Source organism: Dipteris shenzhenensis, chromosome 4 (assembly GCF_047967505.1).
Source record: "Dipteris shenzhenensis isolate YYH24624 ecotype China chromosome 4, Dip_SZ_1.0, whole genome shotgun sequence".
Lineage (NCBI taxonomy): Eukaryota > Viridiplantae > Streptophyta > Polypodiopsida > Gleicheniales > Dipteridaceae > Dipteris > Dipteris shenzhenensis.
In genome coordinates this window covers 9398382-9399902 of record NC_141599.1, presented here as the reverse complement: position 1 = coordinate 9399902, position 1521 = coordinate 9398382, and the positions used below count along the sequence as shown (strand labels likewise).

Below are 1521 nucleotides of genomic sequence, written 5' to 3'. Positions count from 1 at the left end.
CTCATACATAGGGAAATCCGGCTGAGAGAAAAAGGAGGATAGCCATTACGAAAAATCGAGCAGATAGTTGTCTCGACAATCATCAGCCAACGTTTTAGGACACGATACATACTCGCAAAGCGCCCAATCAAAAACCTGTGTATAGATTTTAAAAACAGTGTCCTCATATGTCTATTTGAAACAGATTAAAGGAGGATGTGCTGAAGGGATATGTTGCCACTGTAAATACAAAAGTGATTACAAGATCTGAAACTGATGCTAGAAAGAATCTATCCTGATCCAGTACTGAGTAGGCCTCCCTATTGAATAGAAATACAATTCAGTAAAGTGATTACAAGGTCTGAAACTGATGTTAGAAAGAATCTATCCTGCCTTATAAAACCTCTACAAAAAAAAGGAGCATGCAAAGTAATCTGTATGCCCATGGGTGCGACAAAACGTAGCGAGAGATCATCTCCCGGGAAGATCACTTTGGCGTCTTCTTCTGGTATTTATCCTTGATCCAACGCATCCCCGATGTTGTCCCGGCTTTGACCTTCTTTGCACCAGCGGAGGCGGCTGCTCTGGTCTTACCCAAGCCAGTGCTGGCGGCAGACTTAATCTTCTCACCGTACTCGGCCAATTTGCTGCTGTGCTGCTGGGTTTCCAGGCCGGATGATTCGAAGCCATGGGAGTTGCGGGTCTGCAAAGAGGTAGTCATGGAGGTTGAGGTTAAAGGAGGTCGATCAGAGGCAAGCGCGGGGAGGAGAGACAGCGAAGGGCCTATTATGAGCTACGAAAAGTCTTGTAAAATCTATATGGGCTTTTGAGTCGCATTCCAGAGAAGCCAACGAAACATCCAACCCGAAAGTCTAGTCAATCTCCCAGTCTTGATAGATCTCTTCCTCCAGCGCACCACACAAAAATCGGCTTTAGTGTCACATCTGCCTGAAGAAAATCAAGGAGTCTTAGCGTTTGGCACACACCAAGGACATTAAAAGGTCCACACAAAGTGTATTTCCAGAAATTTGCTCAAAGTTCCACTCTTCACACAAAACATTTTTGGGAACAATTCAAAACACCTCCACGCTCATAAAAGTGGAGATAGATTTTCATAAATTTAGAGGTTTTCACACAATTTACAATTATATATATGCAAAAAAAGTGCAAGTTTTTGTGATCTCTAATTTTTTTCTTCAGGTTAAAATCCAAATTCTTCCGTTCACCTGACACTAAACCTAGGTTTTTGGCCTTGCAAGGGTCCTATGGGGTTGTGCTGTTAGTTGTTGATAATTAGAGCCATATTTTAGGGATAGGTTCATTTGGTCAATTTGACAAAGTGTTAGTTGGATTAAATTGTTATTTAGTGAGTGCTTAAGGTTATAAGAGGTGGGTTAGGGTTTTTTATGGTTTTCATTTCTTGTTTTCTTGTGAGGTTGTGAATGCTATAGTCTTTTCCCTCCTCTGGCAGCTTGCGACTCTGCCCGTCGGTGCTCTCCTCTCGCTCCCTGCCCGTCGGTGCTCTCCTCTCGCTCTCTGCCC

The 1521-nt window shown here is 43.2% G+C and overlaps 1 protein-coding gene across 1 annotated transcript; it reads right to left on the bottom strand.

The window, feature by feature from the left end:
• Positions 1-275: 275 nt before the first annotated feature.
• Positions 276-977, bottom strand: LOC147902429 (uncharacterized). Its single transcript, XM_087373794.1, has one exon. It carries the CDS (start codon positions 698-700, stop codon positions 467-469), a length of 234 nt encoding a protein of 77 aa, XP_087229920.1. The 5' UTR covers positions 701-977; the 3' UTR covers positions 276-466.
• Between the last annotated feature and the right edge of the window lie 544 nt (positions 978-1521).